At 37.4% G+C, this 22,630-nt stretch overlaps 1 protein-coding gene across 1 annotated transcript in view; it reads right to left on the bottom strand.

The window, feature by feature from the left end:
- The window catches only part of NCOA3 (nuclear receptor coactivator 3), a 31,879-nt gene that overhangs the window by 8,555 nt on the left and 694 nt on the right, over nt 1-22,630 (bottom strand). The window contains exons 2-13 of the mRNA XM_075720996.1: nt 13,670-13,777; nt 11,825-11,997; nt 10,135-10,235; nt 8,946-9,120; nt 8,200-8,388; nt 7,846-7,947; nt 6,888-7,028; nt 5,508-5,655; nt 4,252-4,640; nt 3,116-3,996; nt 1,436-1,571; nt 112-300 (exon numbers count right to left, since the gene is read on the bottom strand). Coding sequence (XP_075577111.1) covers nt 112-300; nt 1,436-1,571; nt 3,116-3,996; nt 4,252-4,640; nt 5,508-5,655; nt 6,888-7,028; nt 7,846-7,947; nt 8,200-8,388; nt 8,946-9,120; nt 10,135-10,235; nt 11,825-11,997; nt 13,670-13,767 — 2,722 coding nt within the window. The 5' untranslated portion in view covers nt 13,768-13,777. The remainder of the gene's footprint in view (nt 1-111; nt 301-1,435; nt 1,572-3,115; nt 3,997-4,251; nt 4,641-5,507; nt 5,656-6,887; nt 7,029-7,845; nt 7,948-8,199; nt 8,389-8,945; nt 9,121-10,134; nt 10,236-11,824; nt 11,998-13,669; nt 13,778-22,630) is intronic.

The raw sequence follows: 22,630 nt of genomic DNA, 5'->3' as shown, positions 1-22,630 counted from the left end.
TCTTTAACGTTAAGGTTTCTTCTAACCAAAATTTGTGTTATAATCTTGCAACATTTTTACATAAAAGCTTGTTCCTTTACAATGAGATCTGTTTGTACACAATCAACAAACCCAGATTTGCTCCAAAATTTTCCTGGTTTTCAATCCTTCTTGGACTTCCACCCATCAAGTTTTGCTTTTGTAACATGGAGAATGCATTGACATTCCTCACTGGAGCGCTTGCGCCCACAGGGCTGTCTAAAGACATGGCTCTGTTGAAAGGTGGGCGGGTAGCCTGCACAGACTGGGGACTCCTCATACCTGTTAAAGAATTAAAAGATGCATACAACTGTATGTTTTAAATAGAAAGTACCATTAATGACTTCAATAAATAAGTCTGATCTATTTATGGACACTTATATTTGACCTTAAACAAGTCAGGAATAGTTATTTTGCTTATGTTCTCACTACACAAATCACATTTTGAGTACATAGTTAAGACCTTTTACAGGAAAAGCCAAATGCGGTTCCCTTTGGCCCCAGACATGAAAGGTTCATTTTCATTTCAGTTCTGCAATGAACCATGTTTTTAACATTTTGAAACACACTAGTATTACAGACTCCTTGATATATGTAAGTGGACTGCCCAGCCTTTGGATAACTCTGACGTGGACACAGAAACAAGTCAAATGGTTCTGTTTGGAACAGGTTGAATCCAGGCGCAGCGTGTTCCTGAGCACAGTATACTAATGAACTAATGGACTAATGAACCCAGAAATCCTTGTGCTCCACTGCCAATAACATCACTGGCCTTGGGTGTTCTTGTACCTGGTTTTATATTTTTCATTATCCACGTTTCACCTCCTTAGGTTACCTCAGCAATCTATTGCCCTATATAATCAAGAGGTGACCAATGTTATAAAAGGAAGTGACACCTGCAATGACACTGGTCTATTAGCAAGGTTATCTTTCCCTCCCGCTCAGCTTCCTACTAAGGAAGGGCATTCCTTTCAATGTCGAGGAGCAGTACTGATTAGAATCTGCAGGCCACAAGATGTTTTCACATAGAATAATGGGAAATCAAAAGCTTGCCATCAATCCCATAGTCATCTGTAAGGAACAAAAATTCTCAGTTTTCATTTACAACTCACAAAACATTTTTCCTGATGTCATGTCTCTGAGAAATCTACATCAGACAAACCTAGAACCACCCATAAAGTAAGGAACAGAAGTGAACGTTATTCATTGTGTATACAGTAGATGAGTGCTGTCAAGACAGCTAATAGTGTACATAACCTATGAAAGCATAATTAGCCATTTTGCATTACATTTTTCCTTGAAGATACAGGAGATGAAGGAATTATTCTCTAAGGATTTGAGGATGCATTATGTTTACATCAGGTAAGAAGAAAACCCTAATTTTAAAACCTAAGTGATATTAGATGAAATTCCTTACCCAACAGGGCATTTCCTTGAAATACTGCTTGCTTTGTTCCAAGGTTATTTCCATTTGCAGACATAGCATTATTGTAAAACTCTGAACTAGTCAGATCACCTAGAATTGCATCCAAATTATCCAAGTCTCCACTCATCTAAAAAAGACGCAGTAAAATACCAAGGTTATTTACTATCATATAGCTGTCCTTCAGCTTTTATTCAGCTCCTTGCTAACCTTAAAAGATATAACTGGGAGACATCTGGGCTATCTCTCAATTTCCAAAGAACTTCAGATATCATGTAGCTACATTTTTTTACAGTATTTTGCTTGGCTAATTTTGAGAATTAGGAGAAACTGGAGGTATACATAAATAAAATGAAAAGCACCTTTGAATATAAACATTTCAGTCATCACAAATTACAAAGATAAAAACACTAATGAGAGCAAACAGCATCACAAATGTGTACCATTCAGTGATAAACAATGCACTGTCATAGTCAAAAAAACTAATTTGATCACTGGTAAACACACCACCACATGAAAAGTACCCACAGATTTTTCTGGTCAATTGGAGCCCTAATCTTCTTCAGAAATTTTTTTTTTTAATCAGATGCAGTTTTAACAGAAAAAGAACTACATATATAGTGGATTCATATCTTCATAGAAAAAGCTTCTCTGAATATGTTAATTAGATCCCAGGAGCAAGTACTGAAACTACGCATTTGGTATTATTGCACAGTTGTTAGTGACTCTTCCATAAGTGGTACTGAAAAAAATGTTATAAGGTGTTTCATTTGTAGTCAGCCATTAGCTATCATAAAAATTGTGCAGTAATTTTTTATTTACATAGTTATTACTGACTTGGGAGATCCAAGTTCTAAGATATCAACATGTTTTCAGTGAACTCTGCCATACTGACCATATTAATTTACTTTGAAGTGGTTCCACATGTGACTTAGGAACTAAATACAAAACACTTTATAATTTTAAGAACAGCCATCCCTAACAAGTGTACTGCTGCTTTCAGGGCAGTTGTTCCATGGTGACCTAGTTTGCTATATCATGACATTTCTTGGAATTTCAGCTCTAAAAACATTGAAACAAATAAATATACATATATTTATTTGAATGCTGAATATAAATGTACTTGGAACAATATTTTCCCTCATTTGGGGGGGGGGGGGGGGGGGGGGGGGGGAGTGCTAAAACCAATTAATTAACCAAATCTATAGCTATTTTAAGTATTACACATTGTTGTGCATTGTTTATATTTTCAAAATGAAATCATGTTTTACTTTTTGCCATTGTATTACCAACTAATTAGAGAGGCAGTAACAGCTCCATTTCTTAATAAGCCATAAAAATAAACACGTGCTATGTGAAATAGCAGATGTTAAAGATCTGATTTTAAGGAATAATTTGTAAGCATATGCTACCTTAATTGTACCATAACTTAAAGATAGCATTAGTCCAGGACTTCGGTACAGCACATCTGGTTATATACATATCCTGTAGTTCTCTTTGTTTGTGCTTTTTGTTAGAATAAAACCTGAGAGTATAGTTTCATACCTTTTGCACAGAACTTTCATAGAAATGTTTACGCACACATACTAAAAAGAGTGTTTTATGTATTTAGCCATTCACTGTAAAAACAAAATATCGGTTTGTTCACTACCATCATTTTACATTATACTGTACCTCCTCTGCTGGTTCCGTTTTTATTTTCATCTCTTTTTCTTGACTAGAAGTAGGAATTGTAGAACTACTGCACTGTCCCATTTTACTATCCACGCTTTCTACTTTAGGCTTCAACTCTTTGGAAAGCGGGTCCTTAACATCATCTTTATCTAACAGATATCTTAGTAAAGCATTGTTTTCCTTCTTCTTTGGGCTCAGTTGTTCCTGTTTGACAGTGCCTTCTCCACAGGGGGCTGTATTACTAGCATCATGATACGTGTCTTTACCAGTAGCTTCAGCTGTGATCTTGGCTACTTCTGCAGGAGAATTACCATTCTGCAACAATTTATGTAAAATCCTATGCTTCTCTTGCAGGAGCGACCCATGCATGTTTGAGGAGGAAGATACACCTCCAGATGTTGACGAGGAAACTCCTGAAGGACTGGTAACGTTGGTAGAAGATTCTTTACAATTTGAGTCTAAAGGCGAGTTTGATGCTGTAGAATGTCCTCTTTCATCTGAGGAGCACGTGAGTAGCTGAAGCAGTTTTTTATGCCCTTTGCTTTCAGATGGTCCTCTCTGACTTTCAGATGCCTCCAGATTTCCCTCTTTACTATCTTTTTCACTAAGGAGATCCCTGCTGTTTGACTGGCAGATGGAACTTTCCACTTGGTTTTGTTCACAATACAAACCAGAAGGGCTTTTGGAGTCCTGGGTACTCGTTTTGCTTTGCTGAGCTATGCTCATGTTTGGGGAATTATCCAATTTTGGACCTGGTGAAGAAAGCGTTGATAAAAGGGAGGTTCCAACACCCTCACTAATGGCTTGAAGAGCACTAAGAGAACTGCTAGAGAAAGTGCTGTTTCCGGTGTTGCTGGCGGATCCCATTGGAGAGTGCATACCTGTATCACGTGACAGAGATCAAACTTATTAGACTACAGTACTGTCTGTATCTACTTGTCCTTTGGATTATGTATGACTGCCACATTGAGTTAAGTATTTTAAAATAAATTTTTACCATGAAATTAGGTATACTACATTTAAGTAACACATACAAGGTCATACAGAACTGTTAAAAAGGACGAAAGATGGAATTCAGATAAACATAAGAAAAGATAGCTTAAAAAAAAAAAAATCTTATAGCAAAAATAAAATACCTGTAACTGGAGAAAACTGGTGTGAACTCATTTTTGGACTCCCTCGATTCCTGGGAGATATCATTAGATTCTGTTGGTTGGAAGTTAAACCGGGACTACCATGTGGTGGGCTGCTTATATTTAGCCCATAACTGTTGTTCTGATAAGCAGAGGACTGCATTGCAGGCCCAGAGTTCACTGGCCCCATATTACCAGGGCCTCCATATCGAGTGCTGCTGAGCTGACCCACCGCGTTGGGATCTCCCATTCCATAGTTCCTGTTCTGCATTGGCATGCCTTGACCAGGTGACATGTTCATAAGACCACCGACAGAATTTGTGTTTCCAGCCACAGGTGTTCTGATGTTTTGCCCAACTGAATTAGGATTTGGCCGATATCCATTTTGTTCTCTGCAAGTTCAACAACATCCCCAGAAATCCCCAAAAAACTAATTAAAACCTGATTTGGAATCAAGTGCTACAAAGACAGAATAACATTAAATAATTTTCCAAATATTTCTTCAAAAAGAGCAGTGAGAATTCAAGCTTCCACAAATGCAGAACTAAGCCATGCCACTCATTTATTCGTTACAGAAGCGCTTGGTCCTTTAGGTGATTTAAGTACATACAGTATCACCCCTTCAAAAGGCTTTCATCAACAGTCATTAGTCAGATTTATCAGTTTAAACATCTTCCTTCTTCTACTCCCTTCCTGAGTCAATGCATGACACCGTTCCACTGTGCACTAATGATGCCCTGAACAACCTCAGCCACTCATTTTTCAGCATCTGGAGACACTTTAATGCCAGAAGCTGACAGATTCCCTCCAGAGTGGCATTTCAATTATTCTTGCCATCAACAAGAACAGGTCACAGGAAGTGCTATTTAAGGTACATTTAACTTTGAGTCATCAATGATACATCTGAGGGAGTTTTGTTGTCTTTTTAATTGGTCTGCAATTAAAAAGAGTAAGACAAAGCATGTAACTGAGCATTTCTGTTTTCAGTGTTTCATCATTATAAATGTTAACCCAAAAGAATAATGAATACATAATACAGGCTCTATGCAGGTACTGAGGAAAACCCTCTCTTTTTGACTGTGACTGTCTTTCAGCCACACAGTTAAGTTGGGAGCGTCAGCGTTAGGTTGACACATTTATTTGTACGCTATGCAACGCTGCTTCCCAAGTTATTCCCCCTCTGTTTGAATTTTAATCAGATTTAAAATATTTTTAAAAGCTATGACACTTAAATGACAAAAAGATACGACTGGTTTCACCTTTGAAGAAAGTGGGTAGAGACAAATCCATGGCGGTCATTAGTTACAGGATTTCGAAATAATTTACTCTTTGTTTGCGCTGTCACTATAGTACCATCCGCTAAAGAAAACCGATACAATGGTGTTTCTGCATGACCTTGTGTATAAGCTGTAAAGGAAATACACAAATATAGTTCATATTTTAAAACCCAAGAATTATTAATGTGCACTCTACAGATTTTTAACACAATACCCTTCAATTGCTGAAGATTTAAAAAAAAATAACACCACCACCACCACCCCGATAGATATTCAGAAAAAGGAAGTATTCCACATTTTCTCCTAAATTAGTAGAGGGAAGATAAAAGCAAACAAGATTATTTTGATGCTGCAGTATTTTGTGCTCACCATGCACAGCTGGCAAAGTTCTACATTTGTTAACAGACTTCCAAGGCTAGGTCAGGAGGTTTCCATGGCTTCTCCTTAGGGAGAAGGACTAATCAACACTTAAGTACTAATTGCACTAAAATATACAGGTAATTAATACGGAATAGAAGTGAAACTTGGAACCCTTCAGATGAAGTATTTTTAAGTTTAGAGGTTTTATTTCAATCAAAAAAATGTGCAATCCACTGCTTTTAATCTGAGCTCTAAATTTCTTGTTAATTTAGGATTTATTTAATCAGATAAGTCGAAGAACTTCCAATGGAATGGAAACTCCATTTTCTGCCAGTATGAGTTTCTCTGTATTTAATAGCCCCTTTACTTGAATTACTTTGTGAATCATTCAAAAAGCCTAGAGTTTAGAAACCTTAGAAAATAGCATCTTTCTTACTGAAGACGGTGGCTGTACTTCACTATCTATCAAGGTTATCAAATCAGCATTAAAAAAATACATAACACTGGTACACTGAAAATATTTTGAACCCTTGTGCCTTGAATAAGAAGGCGGCATCAACACAACTTACCACTTTTAGTGAGCTATCCCTTAATAAAAGAAAGGATTAATTAAATAAAAAGGAAATCAAACTAATGTTAAACAAAGGGAACAAGCTAATGATAATTAAGGATCATATGTTGTTACAGAAATATATCTGTCATTGTCATTGCTATATCCATCTGTAGAAAAACAGATTACTTCAGGCTCCCAGATGATGCATCTGATCTTTTCCATGGAAATTGTCAAAAGAGACACATTAGAAAAAACAACTAACTTCCATCAGAATTCCTAGTTCTCAAGAGGTCATCCTCCTTCAGCTTATAAATATGAGTCACAGCAATTAACACTAACAAAAAATATGAAAAAAATGAACACAGGCAGAATTTAGCATTTTTGTTTTTCAGAAAAAAATGCAGCCACCAGGAGAAGCAGCATGACCAACACCGCAAACAGATTTTTACCTTCGTGATAGTGGCGTTTGTTGGACCATGACTGTCCATCATTATGGCATAAGAACCTCTGAATACACCGACGAATTATATCTTCAAAGCCAGGTCTCATGGAAGACCGTAATGAGTTTGTATCAATGTTGACAAGTTTGCCTGTAACAGGAAAGAAAATATACAAGTTAAACCCTTTATGACTATGCCAATCCTTTTGTATAAATATGGTACGTTTCAGAAGGCTCCAATGTCACCATTTTAATTATTCATCAGCCTAACACCAAATTTTGAGTATGCAGAAGTTACATTTATGAATTATCTGCCATGTGAGAATATATTGCTGCTTTTTAAAACTTCAATATTCAAAGGGATTTAGATAACTGAATAAGAGGAAGTTAAGCACCCACAGATTAATGCCAGAGCTTTGGAAAACAGTAACTTTAGTCTCTGCTTACAGGCACCCAAAGGATGCATACAGAGTAAAATTTTCAAAAATACTGACCAACTATATCCACAAACAAACACCATAGACGCCAACTGGCATCTGAAAAAGGCCCATCTAGATTATATAAATATTTCAATTTAAACAGCATAGAACACTTTAAACATTAGCTCATGTACTGTACAAGCATTCTGAAGAACTTTCATTAGCTTCAGTTATGATTTAAAATATTTCTTATGTGTAAAGGAAAGCACAATGACAACCATTTGAAATGCTGCCAAGTTAAAACACAAGTAATGCTTTATACCAAGATGCCGAACAATAGCATACTAGCAAAGAGACAGAAAATGTGTCCCCCAGTTGTCGTTATACTCCACTGCCAACAGAGGTACATTGCAAAAACCAGTTGGGAATTCTCAGTATGAATTCTGCTAGTCACTACAAATACACGACTTACATACTTGATTTATTTAAAACAAGAGAACACGGACAAAAAAGATACCTTCATACCTTCACCTTGGGTACATTTCTCACCTGAAAGATCATGTCTTGTAATAAAGCTCTCTGGATTTGTTGGAAATACCCTTTCTGCAGTTGTGATACGACGTGCCACACAAATCATGCAGGACTGCAAATCTGTATTTAAAAAAGAATGTTTCTTCTTTAATTTCTCTCATTTGATTCTATTAAAGCATCTAATAAAATAGCTGAAGTGTCCTTCATTGTTAAAATGGAAGTATAAGCGATAAGAATTTAAGTTTTTGCATTCTGTTCCTACTTACTTAAAAATGGATTGCAGAAGCTACAGTTTTCATAACACATACCAAATACCAGAAGGCTTTACTCGGAGATTTCTTTTGTGCACAGTAGTTCCATAAAATTCCCTACCTTCCCCTTCTTCCATCATAGCTCTTGGCTGAGATAAAGCAAAGCACTGCATTGTTTCATATCTTTGACGTGTATCCTGGTGGCTGCCTACGTCTTCCAAAAGATCATGAGAGGTTTTCACCATCATCCGGCAATTGAATGTATGACTCTTCTGTCTAGGTGTTTCATTGGTCCAAGCAACGCCATTAACTTAAAAGAACACAGTAAGAATTTATAAATGTTTTCAGATAAAATCAATTCATAACTGAGTTTTCTTAATTTAGATACCTTGTTCCTAGATTAGAGAGATTAAAGAATATTTTAAGATGCTTTCTAAATATACCCTCAGTTTTATACCTAGGGAGTAGTAGTATTGAGAACCAAGTAAAAAAAACTCTTTCCCTTACATGACACTTTCTGTCAGTTAAAGAAGGGCTGAAAAGTCATTCACGTATTTAAAAAACAAGCAGTTCCCTCAGCTAGCCTTGTGGCTTTAGGCAATGTTTCCTTTAGTATGCTTGTTTTAAGTTACAGGTAAACAAACTGCAAAGGCTAAAGTACAGTGTGAATTTCCAGCACATTTATTTCTGGTGGTGTGCTTTAGTAAGCACACAGTAATATTTTTCCAAAATTAACATAATTCTATAGTCAAATATTGTTTGTATAAGTAATTTGTTTTGATAGGTTATCTGTTACCAGTTGGTTTTCTTCTTCTCTGATTGTTTTCAAATAGCCTAGTAACAGTGTAGTAGGTCAGCTTTTATTACCTGAAGATTTCGGCAAGTTTTTAAGAAAGTCCTTCCGGTCCTCTTCATGCAAGATACCATAGACACTTGTATTAACCAAATCTTCTTGTTTATATTGCAGATACTGTGTGACATTTTCTGACACAAATACTATGTTCCCATCTCGATTTACAACAAACAGGAAACCGTCCAATGCCTAAATATTAACATGACAACATATCATATATGACACACTGCATAATTCTGACGTAATTTAGTTTAAAGACTACATGGGTGATAAATGCCAAGTTACAATACATGCATTTCTTTTCAAGGGTAGAGCTGACGTTTTAAATTTTTCTGTGAGGAAAATTGTGCCTGGTAAGGAATGATTTCAATATTAAAAATTTATCTGTTCATTTGTTATTCCAGTGAGCTCTTTCACAGTGACAACCAGCCTTCTTATTTCGTTCTTGCTTTATTTGAACACAAGATAATGAATTTGTAACATTATTTCAGTAGCTGGCAAATTGAAACAAGAAGAAATCCAGTAGAAACAAGTAGTATGACATGAACATGAAGACATTTCCACCAGTGAGTGACAAGATAAAAGAAGAACATCTATTCATATCTTAAAATATTGTATTTTCTTAACCAAAAGAAAAATCTAATATCTATGCAGAACAGTTAAGTTTCAAAAGTGCTTTTTAATGGACTTGTAAATATGGTTTTGGTTTTCTAGGCATAAAGAAAAGGCGTCTGCTATGTACCTTTTTTTACAATTATTCTTAGGTTATTTTACTTGATGTCAACATTTGTTTAAAATGCTTCACAATTTAGAAACACAAACCCCAACACACATCACAAAACTCTAGTCTTCGCAAAACCTCATCCATTTATTTTAATGCCTATCCCCTAAAAAAAGCAAAACATTCCTCATATAACTAAGCACTGTTTTAGTAGTAATTTGCTAATGACTGCTGGAGAAAGAATTCTTGCTGCACAAGAATATGAGAAAAAGCCAAATGCTATTCTTCTCTTTCCTTCTACAGCAAATTTCAGCAGAATTAAGAAAACATGACAGACTTTATTCCTGCCCCTTTCAAACATAGTTCTGTGTAGTTCTTGCATACTATTTATTACTATAGGATTGCAGACTTTATTGTAATATTTTCACCTGCCTTAAGTACTTGTTTCCACAGGGATTTACTACAGCCTAATTTGTACTTGCCTGTAATAAAAGAGGTCCCAATGAATCCTTATCGATAACTCCTTGACCCGTAGAAGATACATCAGCTTTCTGAACATCGTCATCATTAGAAACTGCTTTTCCTGAAACCCAAAAGATACATTTCAGTAAAGCAACATTTCATATCAAGACCACATTTTCTTATTACAAGCCAGATTCTAGGAAGCATGTGAACAAAGGCAAAAAAAGGTACGAATAAGAGAGGATGTCTCATGTATTGTTAGTTGCTTAAGATGAGAAAAAATGTCATGGCTACACAATGCCAACCCCTTTGCTTACATAAATTGACTTGACAGTTAAAGTTGGATCAACTTGTTTTGTTACCCATATTTCTTCTGCTGCTTTTGAGATCATCTGTCTGATGAATCCCTACTGAATCTTTCAACGGCCATTAAACACACTCATTATACATATCTCTTCCTTCTGGTTTTATTTTGATCACCTCATCATCATTGGTCACCGTTTTCAGATGCCATCACCATTGTTCTACAAAAAGGCTTTGGCTCACGTTAATATATGTATGCATATATGTGTGTGTGTAATAAAATTATATTTTAAGAATCAAAATATCCTAAATAAATTTATTGCAGGGGAAGGTGGAATGGGAATCCACACCAGGCAGCAGAATTACAGAAAACAAAGAGTAACCTTTGTTCTGTGGTACTTGCTGGCTGGTTAAGCAGACCACAAGAGGAGTACAACATCCTGCAGGAAGATTATCACATACTCAACTCTATAATCAAACAGAGTTATTACATTAGAATACACTACATTACACTAGAAAAACCTTAAAAACCGAAGTTAAGATTTTTTTTTTTTTTTTTTTAAGAATTGTTTTAATACATTTTCAAAAGATGTGGCCATTTACCAAGACAGGTAAATATATATATACCCCTCACTATACATATCAAAAACCAGGTTTTGCATATACTTGCCCATTTAAAAAAAATATTACTATAACACTTAGTTTACACTAGCTGACAAAAATTACCAAAACTTGATGCACTGCTATTTTCTCCTTTGTTGACTTAACTATATCCTGAGTACAGTCAACTGCACTATTTAATTATTTCATCTCAAGCTAAATGCATTTTAAATATATTGGAGTCCAATACTTAAACATTTAGGGAGCATGTCTTAAACAGCACAAGACAAGAAAGCAAAGTCCATAGAAACATAATAGGAAAAAATAGCAATAAGAATTAATATACATCTGATTGGAAGTGTGCCCCATAAGAAACTAGGTATTTTTTAAGAAATTTAGTTCAAAGCATTAAAGTCCCTTTAAGCATGAAGTCCCTTGAAGTGGAAGACAACAGTATATATTCTTCACACCAGTGGGTATTTGGTATATGGTACCAGCTGATGGTACAAAATTTTTAGGTTCTCTGCGGACTATCTCAAGCTTTCCTAGTATTTTCAGGAAACTGGTAAGAAAGACCAAACAAAGTTTTAAAGCCCCTACTCCCAGTAAAAAAAGTGATGGTAAATACTTGCTTGCTTTTAAACAGAAAATCATTTAAGGCATATTAAAGGTCTGGTTCAAGTCAAAGTCTGAAGACTTTCTCAGTTACATGCTGTTGTGAAAAACACAACTCAATTTCCCAAGTAACTACTGCTTTGGAAAAGGAATGACAAGAAAATGAAATTATTTATGTTGGTTTAGCTGTACCTTGCTCTTTTATCTGTCGAATCTGTCTCACGGTTTCTTTTAAAATAGCACATTTGTCTGGTTTGACATTGAAATTGTCAATGTCGCTCAGATTAGCAGATATCAGTTCAGCCAGTTCTTCAATGTATTTGCTTTCCTGCTCACGCCGACGCTTCTCACCACTGCAGGTCAGACTAGGAACCAAAAACATCATTTCATACACTTACATACCATCACATACAAAAGCTGTGCTCACTCTGTGAACTTAAATGTACTTCATGCAACACCTACCTATTAAACCGAGGTAACACTTCCAGCAAACATAAATCTGAAGGAGAGTGGGTGGGGGTGGCGGTGTGTGTTTTGTTACATTGTTGTTTGGTTTGGGTTTTGTGGGTTTTTTTAAGAACTTTAAGTACAAATTTATGTTAAGAGAATACGAGAAAGTTACTCATCCAAAAAATCCTCCTGTGCTAACTCTATCGTTAAATTTAATGAAAATAGCAATTGCCTGTTATAAAACCATAACACTCATACAGAAAGCACATTTTAGCCTTAAAATAGATTTATTTGTAATTTATTGGACAAATGAAACAAAATTTTAACATTCTATGAAATCCCTTTGGTTTGCTTGTAACGAGAAGACTACAGAAGGTGACACCTCAGAGAAATTTCTAGGCATCAGGACAAAAATGCCACCTCAACGTCCAAGAAAATCAGAATTCCAGACAACCTAATGTTGCTGGATAAAGTCTCTCTGAAATTCCTTCTCCTACATCGATTAGTGTGCTGAGTAAAGACACTGCCTACAGCCTAAATTAACAGAGAGAACAGTGTCATACACAGAGTATGCCAAGAGTAGGAAAAGAAGGACTCGGGACAAAGGGAAGAGGCAAGAATGGGCACATGGAGGGAATCAAAAGAACGTATATTCTTTGAGAAGAAACCAAGCGAAAGAGTTAGGAAAGTATGCATGGACCAACATTGGAGAAAACAAACACACGACAAAGCAGGGGCTTGAAAGATAAAGAAAGCTAATGAAGGGTGACAAACTGACACACAGAATTCCTGAATGGACAGACAGACACCGGACAAAAGGAAAGAGAAATGGGAACGGAGGACCCTCACAAAGAGATACTGGGATACAATGGGAGAATCCGAGGATCTCATACACGATCTGTTGCATGATGAAGGTAATTAGCATAGGACAGTGGGAACATATATAAAAGGGAGAAATATGAGTACACATGATGCCTGGTATTTTGGTGAAACTGGAGACAAATTTAATAAAAGTTAATACTCTGTGGGAACAAGAACATGAAAGGATAACACAGAACCCTTAACATGTGGTGCAAAGCAATGATGTTGGAGGGGACAGAAAACAATCCCTGACAGAGTTGAGTCAGGGGTAGGAAGACAGCACGGAATGCCAAAATTCAAGATGAGCTTGCAAAGAACGAATCTGGAGAAATGGAAGTCAAAAAAAGTGCTCAACCTCTTACAGTATTCTGTGCTGACCATAACCACCTGAAATGAGGCCTGCCAAAGCAATTACCGCATATAAGATGCTGCCTCTGAAATTTCTGTGAAGCAAGAAGTTTTTCTTCTTTTGCCTTGCAATCACAGCTTCAAACAGTGATTCGTTACATCTATTAAGATTTCTGCAAGAGTCTAATTATAGAGTATATTTCATCAGCTTTGGCATATCTACACATAATAGTAAAGTTTTATATCTTCACAACAGAAGCTGACCTATTTTTCAACTGAACAAAATGCTTAGTTAGAAGTTACTCTAAATTGCAATGAAAACTTGAAATTTTTGAAAATTCATAACACAAAAAAAGAGAGAGGTTTATATAAACCTACCTTGCACCTGGTGTATCGCAGGGCAATGGTTTGCGCTTCCTTGACTCATTGGTAAAGCTGTCCAAGGAGTTTTCTCCTAATCCACTCATCTTGACCATGCATCAGCAACTAAAAGCAATAAAATAAGAATTGTGAATGAACCTCTCAAAATAATAATTTAAAACGCAGAGAACTTACTCAGGTAAGTTACTGATTTTTATTGGATTTACTAGTCAGTATTTTTACTGGAAATCCATATACCTTTTTAGTGTTAAAAAAAAATTTGGTTACCATTTTTTTAAAAAACTATTTTGTATCTTACCAAAACATAGCTTTACAAAGCTTTGTATCATGTGAGCAAAAATAAATGTAAAAAATGCACTTAATTTGATTCAGAGATGTTTAAAGTTTTGTACCATAGTACTGGGACCACTGTATAGCTCCAATTTGCCTGAAAATAAAAAGATTCTCAATGTTTCAATGTATGTTTAGATAACTTGAAAAGAAAAGTGGTAAATTAATACGTTATGCCAAAACCTAATTAAATACTAAGGATAAAGTTAGATACCATTAAAGACAAATGCAAGCGATACTCTTAAGGCGACAAAGGATGGGTGATCAGAACACTGAAAACACAGAAATGTTGAATAAAATTTCCTTTTCTGTATGCTCATTTTTCCTCTTCATGTAATGTAACCACTGCAGCCACAAATAATTTCCACCCTTAGAAGTAAATCAGTGGGCTTAAATGAGAGTTTCACGCTTGGCTTGGTATAAAGCCAACAGATTACTATTACCATCTCTAACTCAACAGGTTACTACAGTCTAAACTTCACAGCTCTTGCTAAACCTTCTAAAATGAAGATAAATTTTCTAACCCTGAGGACAAGGCAAGCAAAGACTTCAGAACTCTTTCAACTCTCTTGCTTCTGCAGCAAAGATTGGGCCATAATCCAATAAAATAATAGGTTGCTTTTGTTAAAGGCTAATTATGTTAAACAAGCCTGGCAGATTATATATCCATGACACTCATCTGCCCTCACTCCCCAAGAGGAAAAGAGTCACAGAGGAGTGAAGACACCTATAGCAGATCCTGCTATGCTACAACCAATGACATGCTGAGGGAGGAAAAAAACTTTTTAATGGATCTGTGCTATTTATGTGGCCAGAGTATTTTACAACATAATTAGAACTATAAAGTAATCTAATAACTTGTATTTGGTTTTTTGTGCCACAATGACAAGACAGATCTGGAGAGTTAGAAGTTTAGCATTATTTTATCCTTCTTACAGAAATTTCCATATTAAATGTAAATTTAATTTACTGCAATCTAGTTCAGACTGCAGTTCTTTACACCATACAGCAACAACAGTAACTGGTCTTAAACATTTAGGTAAGACACTCTTACTTGTCAGCTGGAGAGAAACTTTTCCATAACATATAACCCAGGCACTAATAAATCTTTCAGGAAAAAAAAGTTAAGGATCTCCACAAGCAAAACCCACAGTTACTACAGTTATTTAAAAAACAACTGGCTTAGGATGCCCGAGTCGGTGATCACATATCACAAGGACAAGGAACTGACAGACAGGCTTTCATCTAAGTGAAGTTTATGTTAAGGTATCGGAGGCTGGTAGCCAACTGGCTTGAAGCAGCTCTGCAGAACAGGATCTGGGCACGCCGGTGAACAAGAAGTTAGTTAAACACCAGTCAGCAGTGTACCTTTGCAGCAAAGAAAACCAACCGCTTAGAAAGGCCCCTAGTCCACTAAGTGCTTCCAGGACAAGACATCTAAATTAAAAAAAAAGAAGTGTGTGTACTACTTCTGATGTACTAACCTTGACTGATTGGGTTTTTTGCTTACTGGCTTTTTGTGGCAAAAAATAATAGTGCTATAGTTCTTTCTAAAGTCTAAACTGAAAGGGCAAAGACACACAAGAACGTATTTGCACGAAGCAGCATGGGGGTTGCTTGCAATAGCTGGTACTGTTATTGCAAGATGTTAGCTACGGGTGGAGAATTTAAAAGGACATTCTTCTTACAGCAGTACAAACCTTTGAAAGCTAGACAGGACAGAGGACTGCTGACTGCAGAGGAGCACACACTGGATTACTCTGGCACGTGTACAAAGCTCAGAAGTCAAATGGCAGCTCTTTAAATTCTTTTTTAAGTTCTCTTTGCAGCTAAGCAAATGTTACAATGCTTAACATATTGTATTCATAACCAATCCTCATCCCAATTAGGAGAGGAAGGATAATATACTTTGCACATCACAATAAAATTAAAAACAGTAGTAAAACATAATCTTGCATTTGAAATAAACAGTTACAAAAGATGCCTAACTCCCTAACTATGGTCATGGACTGCACAGAGAAGAAGTTGGTTTTACATCTAAATATTTGATACAAAACCAGGATGAGTAAGACAAAACCCAATATACAGAGAGATGGAAGAGCAAGCCTGAACACTTTCATTCAATCATATATTCCTCCAGGGCAAAAACCTCTCAAATACATTTATAGTGGCCCATCTTATGTGAAGTTCAAGAAAAATACGCTGGTGAGCCACTAGATGACAGTGCAGCACTGAACAACTGCAGGGATAATATTTTCTTTAATTAAGCAGCTGAATGAAAAACTACTGACCTGAACAAGTCAGCGGTTTCAAAAACCGCTATATAAACAGGCTGTGATCACGCAAAAAGCAGCTGATTATCGGAAGCTGACACTCAACAGAACACCCGGCTCCTAAGATCTCACGCCTACAGAGCTCCCAGCTACGGCTGAATCCTGCGAGTCATTCTGTAGGTGACACCGGCCCGCGCTCCAGGACTGGCGCTTCCCTCCCCGTAACTGCATCCGCGGGCAGAGTACAGAGCTGCAGGGTTAAGAGCTACTGCGGAAAGAGAAAGGAAGAGCTTAAAATATAAGGACAGCTCAGGAAGGGTGTGGGCACAGCAAGTATGTCGGAAGCCGAGAGTAAATTCTATTTAAGAGGAGGAAAGATTTAAAATACATTAAATAGCTGAAAAAAAATGAGCTGGGACAGACATTTCACCAGAACATAATTTTGCAGGTAACAGGGTTGCATTAAATGATTTAGAATGGAAATATCATTTCTGGTTTAACATCTACCTGTACTGAGAGATAACTCAATGATTAAATAGAATATGACAATATAAACAATATGATTAAGTAGAAACCCAAAATTACTACATTTTGTCTCAGAAACATTATACATGTCAGAGAATACAACTCTTCTATTTAAGAAAACCTTTTGGTGCCTAAATATAGAAGCTTGGGAGAAGGAAGGAAAAATTAGGTAATTTGTGTAGACTGTCTCCCTACTATTACACCCAAGTAGCTTGTGGTAGTTTATTCAGGCCTGAAGCGGCAGAGTTCCTACACATGTATTTTCTTTCCCTAAGAGTATCATTACAAGCTGAGAAGGCGTGTAATGCCTAGAACAACTCTGTAACTGCTTAGCTAAGGAAATTACAGGAGCTGCTTCCCAACACAGATGCATTTACAGTACAAACTGTTAACAGTCAAACTAATTCCCTGCTACAGGAAGTATTAGCAAAAGAAGCCATTATTCGGTGAATTAATAATAAAAGAAATCACCAGTTAAAAAGTACCAGGTGTTATATTTATTCATTGAAAAGCAACCTATAATTTCTAATGGGCCAAAAAGCTTTTTCCAAAAAGAAATGTATTTGGGGGGCTTGGGGGAGTTTTCCTGAATTAATTATTCCAAAAGACAGCTCCAAAACACAGTTTTCAAAAGTTAAAACTGCAATGGATTTTTATACTAAAAGCAAAGGAAAATTAACACAGCCATCTTTGTAAACTTACTTTCTGAGCTAACAGGCAATAGCGTTATTTCTTGCTCGGGAACCCATAATGCTGGCTAGAAAGACTCCTCTGCTAGTTACACTGCACCGTATTATCTACCCAAGCGAAGCATTTTTTAATGGAAAGAATTACACAGTGAAGTTCTTTACGTTACTTGTGTAATTAAAATAAATCTACAAACTAGCTTAATTTGACTCAATGAATAACTCAGCTACTACATAAAACCAGGCAAACATAAGAAATTACGTTAAATTTTAGATAAGTATAAATTACCCAAAACACAGGAATGATAATCTTCCATCACAAAATATTATTCTTACTCAGAATAATGGAAATACAGATATGACAGCAACCACTTTCATGAAAAATCTGAAAATTGTTCTGCTATTTTTCTTAGAAGTTGCATGTACAAGCTCAAAAAATGGATGGCAAACCTACTGCATAGAAGGATAACTAACAGTGGGACTGTATTAGGAGTTTGAGCTATCAATACATACTATTACGCACTTTGAAAATGAAATTTCTATGCAAGTATTTGCTTAAAATGCAAGGAGCTACAGCAGATTGATTACATATAAGGATGAAGAAATGCTGAACATAAATTCTATCCAGTGATAAACAACTAGATTTTTCTAAAATTTATCTGTTCCTAGTTTATATAATTTATAGAGCAAATTTCTTGGGACTGCCAAATCTTAAAGCCAGGTACTTCATGAACAATAATTGCTATATATATAATAATATTTAAATGTTTGCTAGTCTGATGTCATCAGCACCAGCAATTAATTTTAATTTCTAAATTAAACTGCCCATGTTACTCCACTGTATTAGAATACTTTGCCATTTTCATTGAATATTTTATAAAATAAAAGCATTTTATGCTACACTCCATTTACCTATTGAAAACAATGACACAAAGCCACACTTTGTTCTGTCCAATATGATTTTCCAGAAGTTATTTGTAGAAAACAAAGCCCTAGCTCCTGCCAAATAATTTTGAAAGGTATACATCTGTATGAAATAGAGAATGTTAAAGTTGAATGGAAGCAAGTATGTCCAGAGCCCTCCAAAGTTTATACTTAAAGCAAATTTGAGAAAAACCAAGATGATATAGGAGACGGTTCAAACTCTTCAAAGCAAGACATTGTTTAATTCCATCAGTTGTAGCAGCAGTGAACCACTTTATACTGATGTTCCTAACCCCACCAGCAGAGTGGAACCAAAGGCAGCAATATTTGGAGAAAAAGTCCCAAACTGCCATGGTTATCTGCAAATGCTAAGTACTGGTTTCTGCATTACCATTTGATTTATCTTTTCAGATATAATCCTAAATTTTCCAAAATTTTTCTCACTTATTAAAAAGGGGAAACAAGGGGGGGGGGGGGGGGGGGGGGGGGGACCAAAGACCTTTTTACCTATCAATAAGTGGGTTGAAAAAACATTTGTCCTTATTAATAAGGAGCACCCTTCTACATCCTTGGCAATGTACTATACAGTTTTCACATGAGGTCTGTTCATTTCTCAGTGAAAACTATAGATGGATTGTTAAAAAGGTACTGGGTTTTGCACATGACGGGTAAAACAAGTTCTAGTAATCATTAATCCACCCACTGCAACAACATATGTACAGGTTTCCAAGCAAAAACACAGAATTTTAAAAAATCACCAACATTTAGGACTAGCATTTTTCAACCTGCCAGGATTTCAATATTTTGACAGGCTAAAAAAAAAATTTTTTTTTTCCTAAAATTCTGTCCTGGTCTACCAAGAAAAGGACGTGCATGTCGACAATACAGTATGTTTGAAATCGGGAAAGTTCTTAAAGCCATTTCCTAGAGAGAACTTAAGTCAAAAGGACATCACGAAGTACTAAGCACCGTAAGCAGTAAGTTTTCAGCTTGATACTGTAGTTTATTCCTTGGTCTTACTCACTTCACCCTCACACAAACTGGAAAGCTGCTAACTTAACAACATTCATTAGATCACTTTCAGCTAGGTTGTCTTTCAGTGCCCTGGTTTCCTTCTCCAACTCCAGCATTATTCCCTCATGCCCACGTTCTCAGCAGCTGCAGATCAAAGACCTATTCACCAAACAGCACATGGCAACTGGGAAGGTTTTGTCCTAACAGGGGCTGTCCTGGTTTCGGCTGGGATAGAGTTAATTTTCTTCCTAGTAGCAGGCATAGTGCTGTGGTTTGGATTTAGTATGAGAATAATGCTGATAACACACTGATGTTTTAGTTGTTGCTGAGTACTGCTTATGCTAGGCAAGGACTTTTCAGCTTCCCATGCTCTGCCAGGTGCACAAGAAACTGGGAGGGGGCACAGCCAGTCCAGCTGACCCAAACTGGCCCAAGGGCCATTCCATACCATACACTGTCATGCCCAGTATAGAAACTGGGGGGAGTTGGCTGGGGGCAGCGATCGCTGCTCGGGGACGGGCTGGGTGTCGGTCAGCAGGTGGTGAGCAACTGCATTGTGCATCACTTGCTTTGTATATTATTACTACTATTATTATTATATTGTTGTTATTATTATTATTACTATTTTACTTTATTTTATTTCAATTATTAAACTGTTCTTATCTCAACCCAGGAGTTTTCTCACTCTTGCTCCTCTGATTCTCTCCCCCATCGCAGCGGGGCAGGGGGAGTGGGCGAGCGGCTGCGTGGTGCTCAGTTGCTGGCTGGGGTTAAATCACAACAGTCCTTTTTGGAAATGCCCTGTGGGGGTGGTTGCAGCAATGGAAGCAGAGCAGCTGGCAGCGCAGAGGCAAACCAATCTGGGCTGTCGCATTGTGGCAAGATATTGCTGTCCAGGTAGAGAACCTGATTGCAAAAGTTCATCACGTAGATGCTCACGTACCCAGGAGTCAGGCCACTGAAGAACATCAAAACAACCAGCAGGTGGATCAGGCTGCTAAGACTGAAGTGGCTCAGGCAGATCTGGACTGGCAACATAAGGGTGAATTATTTATAGCTCAGTGGGCCCATGACACCTCAGGCCATCAAGGAAGAGATGCAACATATAGATGGGCTCATGATCGAGGAGGGAATTAACTATGGACAGTATTGCACAGGTTACTCATGAATGTGTATCATCACACTCCCACAGACCCGCCAAGGCAAGCGCCATGTGCTCACCATGGTGGAAGCAACCACCGGATGGCTGGAAACATATCCCGTGCCCCGTGCCACCACCCAGAACACCATCCTGGGCCTTGAAAAGCAAGACCTGTGGCAACATGGCACCCCAGAAAGAATCGAGTCAGACAACGGGGCTCATTTCCAAAACAACCTCATAGACACCTGGGCCAAAGAGCACGGCATTGAGTGGGTATATCACATCCCCTGTCATGCACCAGCCTCCGGGAAAATTGAGCGATACAATGGGCTGTTAAAGCCTACCCTGAGAGCAATGGGTGGTGGGACATTCAAACATTGGGATACGCATTTAGCTAAAGCCACCTGGTTAGTCAACACCAGGGGATCTGCCAATCGAGCTGGCCCTGCCCAATTAAAACTCTTAAGTACTGTAGAAGGAGATAAAGTCCCTGTAGTGCACATAAAAAATATGTTGGGGAAGACAGTCTGGGTTATTCCTGCCTCGGGCAAAGGCAAACCCATTCGTGGGATTGCTTTTGCTCAAGGACCTGGGTGCACTTGGTGGGTGATGCGAAAGGATGGGAAGTCCAATGTGTACATCAAGGGGATTTGATTTTGGGTGAAAACAGCTAATGAACTGAACTGTATGATGTTAATTGCTATATAATACTGTATGTCAACTCTTTTATGGATGCTATATGCCACATCAATGCTATTACAGTAAGAATCGCCCAGCTCATTGAAGAGGAACTTTGATGAAACTGAGCAAAGTGCAGTAGTGTTGGAACCAGACCTGGCTTCAGCATGCAACAATCCAACACCGCACACCACCTCTCCTGCTCTGAAAGACTGTGATGACAGATGGAACCCAAAGTCATGGACTAAATGAACTCAGTGGACATTTTAGAGGGATGGCCCATAGATAAAGGCAATGATATCTGCGTGTATATATCAAGACAGGGAAAGTGGTGGTGATTAATTAGAACACATTGGAAAGGGTAGGACCTGTGCATGATGTAGATGGTATAGAATAAGGGGTGGATATTGTCCTGGTTTCGGCCGGGATAGAGTTAATTTTCTTCCTAGTAGCTGGCACAGTGCTGTGTTTTGGATTTAGTATGAGAATAATGCTGATAACACACCGATGTTTTAGATGTTGCTGAGTACTGCTTATGCTAGTCAAGGACTTTTCAGCTTCCCAAGCTCTGCCAGGTGCCCAAGAAGCTGGGAGGGGGCACAGCCAGGCCAGCTGACCCAAACTGGCCCAAGGGCCATTCCATACCATACGCCACCATGCCCAGTATAGAAACTGGGGGGGGTTGGCTGGGGGCAGCGATCGCTGCTCGGGAACTGGCTGGGTGTCGGTCAGCAGGTGGTGAGCAATTGCATTGTGCATCACTTGCTTTGTATATTATTATTACTATTATTATTATATTGTTGTTGTTATTATTATTACTATTTTACTTTATTTTATTTCAATTATTAAACTGTTCTTATCTCAACCCAGGAGTGTTTCTCACTCTTACTCCTCCAATTCTCTCTCCCATCCCACTGGGGCAGGGGGAGGGAGCGAGCGGCTGCGTGGTGCTGAGTTGCTGGCTGTGGTTAAATCACAACAGGGGCCCAAAAATACAAACGTTTAGATGCTTCAGATTTGGGGTTTTTTTTTTGTTTTGTTTTGTTTTGTTTTGTATTTGTTTAGCTGAAATAGTTGACCACACACACTCAAAACACCAAAACCCACAAAGCACAACCATACAATCCTAATTTAAAGCATATCTAAATTATTTTAAAATCATATTATTTGCATAAAAACATTTTTAACACTTCTTTGGTCCCATGAAAGCATCAACTTTTCCCTACACTAAATACATGTACTCATGGTATCTTGCATGCTTGGAAGCTCTTCTGTCTGAGCTGATTTCTTGTTTGAAAAATTCACTAGGGAAAAAGCATAAATTGGCTCTTAGCATTCCCCACAATAAGCCAATTACAAAGAATTAAATCAAACCAGTCCTTTTCAA

The sequence above is a fragment of the Pelecanus crispus genome, chromosome 14 (assembly GCF_030463565.1).
Source record: "Pelecanus crispus isolate bPelCri1 chromosome 14, bPelCri1.pri, whole genome shotgun sequence".
NCBI lineage: Eukaryota > Metazoa > Chordata > Aves > Pelecaniformes > Pelecanidae > Pelecanus > Pelecanus crispus.
This window is presented reverse-complemented; position numbering and strand designations above follow the sequence as displayed.